At 46.8% G+C, this 1789-nt stretch overlaps 1 protein-coding gene across 1 annotated transcript; it reads left to right on the top strand.

Annotated features, from left to right (window-relative positions):
* Positions 1-843: 843 nt before the first annotated feature.
* Positions 844-1188, top strand: LOC122545804 (oocyte zinc finger protein XlCOF20-like; the record flags this gene model as incomplete). The annotated part of the gene is made up of 1 exon (XM_043684714.1): positions 844-1188. A coding segment is annotated over exon 1 (345 nt), but the record flags the coding sequence as incomplete, so codon positions are not given.
* Between the last annotated feature and the right edge of the window lie 601 nt (positions 1189-1789).

Below are 1789 nucleotides of genomic sequence, written 5' to 3'. Positions count from 1 at the left end.
CGAAGCAGTCTTGACATTTCATTATCATATTCGTGATTCAGCTCCATTTTCAGCACCTTTGTCAACAGCTTGTTCCAGGTTATTGCGATCTAAATTACGTTTTCCTCCATACACACTTAAAGCTATCTTGTTGCATGAGGGTTTTCTGCGTCCTGCATAATATATGGTCAGCACTCATCTCGCAATCTACAGGAATTGCCACCGATGTTATGTTCATTTAACAGTACTGACAGTGATCACTCAATTTGTGATTCTTTTTGCAGGAAGACATGCAGAAAGAAATCTGAAAACAAATGGTACATTATCTTCTGACAGAGCCATTTGAATCAATGGGCTTGAATATCAGCAGCCATTCAATTCGAGAAGAAATGTTTGCTTTTGTCTGTGTGAGAGATTTTGATCACTGGTATGGCAGGAATAATACTGAGACACCCGAGTGAGGGAGATTCAGTCCGCTGTCTGTGAAAAATGCGTCAAACAATTTACTCAGCTTGGGGGATCAAAATCTCACCCCTCACAGTGGGGAGAGAGACTATGTATCCATTCTGTTTTGAATTTCAAACTAAGCGCGACACAAAGAATGCTCCCCTCATGGGGAAACCATGGAAATGTGGGGACTGTGGGAAAGGGTTCCCTTCCCCATTGGGGCTACACACCCACAGACGCGTTCTCACTGGGGAGACGCCGTTCTCTTGCTCAGTGTGTGGGAAGGGATTCAGTTGGCTGTGCAGCCTGCAGACACACCAGCGAGTTCACACCAGGGAGAGGCCGTTCATCTGCCACCATTGTGGGAGATGATTCATTCAGTCGTCCCACCTGCAGACTCACCAGCAGGTTCACATCATGGAGAGGTGGTTCTCCTGCTTTCTGTGTGGGCAGCGATTCATCGATGCATCCCACGTCCTGAAACACCAGCGGGTTCACCTGGGGGAGAGGCCGTTCACCTGCTCTGAGTGCAGGAAGGGATTTGTCGATTCTTACACCCTGCTGACCCACCAGCAGGTCCACATCGGAGAGGCCGTTCACATGCTCTGTGTGCGGGAAGGGGTTCACTCAGACATCTACAATGTAATCTACCAATGGGTCCATCTCATGGAGAGGGCGTTAATCTGCTCTCATTGTGGAAAGTGCTTCACCCGCTCCTCCCACCTGCAGAGCCACCAGCGAGTTCTGGAATTTTTTGAGGATGTAACTCTGAAGATGGACAAGGGAGATCCAGTGGATGCAGTGTACCTGGACTTTCAGAAAACCTTTGATAAAGTCCCACATAGAAGGTTAGTGAGCAAAATTACGGCGCATGGTATTGGAGGGAAACTACTGACTTGGATTGAAAATTGGTTGGCTGACAGGAAACAAAGACTAGTGATAAACGGCTCCCTTTCAGAACGGCAGGCAGTGACCAGTGGGCTACTGCAGGGATCAGTGCTGGGTCCGCAGCTTTTTACAATATATATTAATGATATAGAAGATGGTATTAATAGTCACATTAGCAAATTTGCTGATGATACAAAGCTGGGTGGCAGGGTGAAATGTGAGGAGGATGTTAGGAGATTACAGGGTGACCTGGACAGGTTAGGTGAGTGGACAGATGCATGGCAGATGCAGTTTAATGTATGGTTATCCACTTTGGTGGCAAGAACAGGAAGGCAGATTACTACCTAAATGGAGTCAAGTTAGGTAAAGGGACAGTACAAAGAAATCTGGGTGTTCTTGTACACCAGTCAATGAAGGCAAGCATGCAGGTACAGCAGGTACAAGAAAGCTAATAGCATGCTGGCCTTCATAACAA

This window comes from Chiloscyllium plagiosum, unplaced genomic scaffold, assembly GCF_004010195.1.
Source record: "Chiloscyllium plagiosum isolate BGI_BamShark_2017 unplaced genomic scaffold, ASM401019v2 scaf_58023, whole genome shotgun sequence".
Classification (NCBI taxonomy): Eukaryota; Metazoa; Chordata; class Chondrichthyes; order Orectolobiformes; family Hemiscylliidae; genus Chiloscyllium; species Chiloscyllium plagiosum.
Note: the sequence above shows the minus strand (reverse complement) of the source record. Positions and strands in the feature narration are given on the sequence as shown.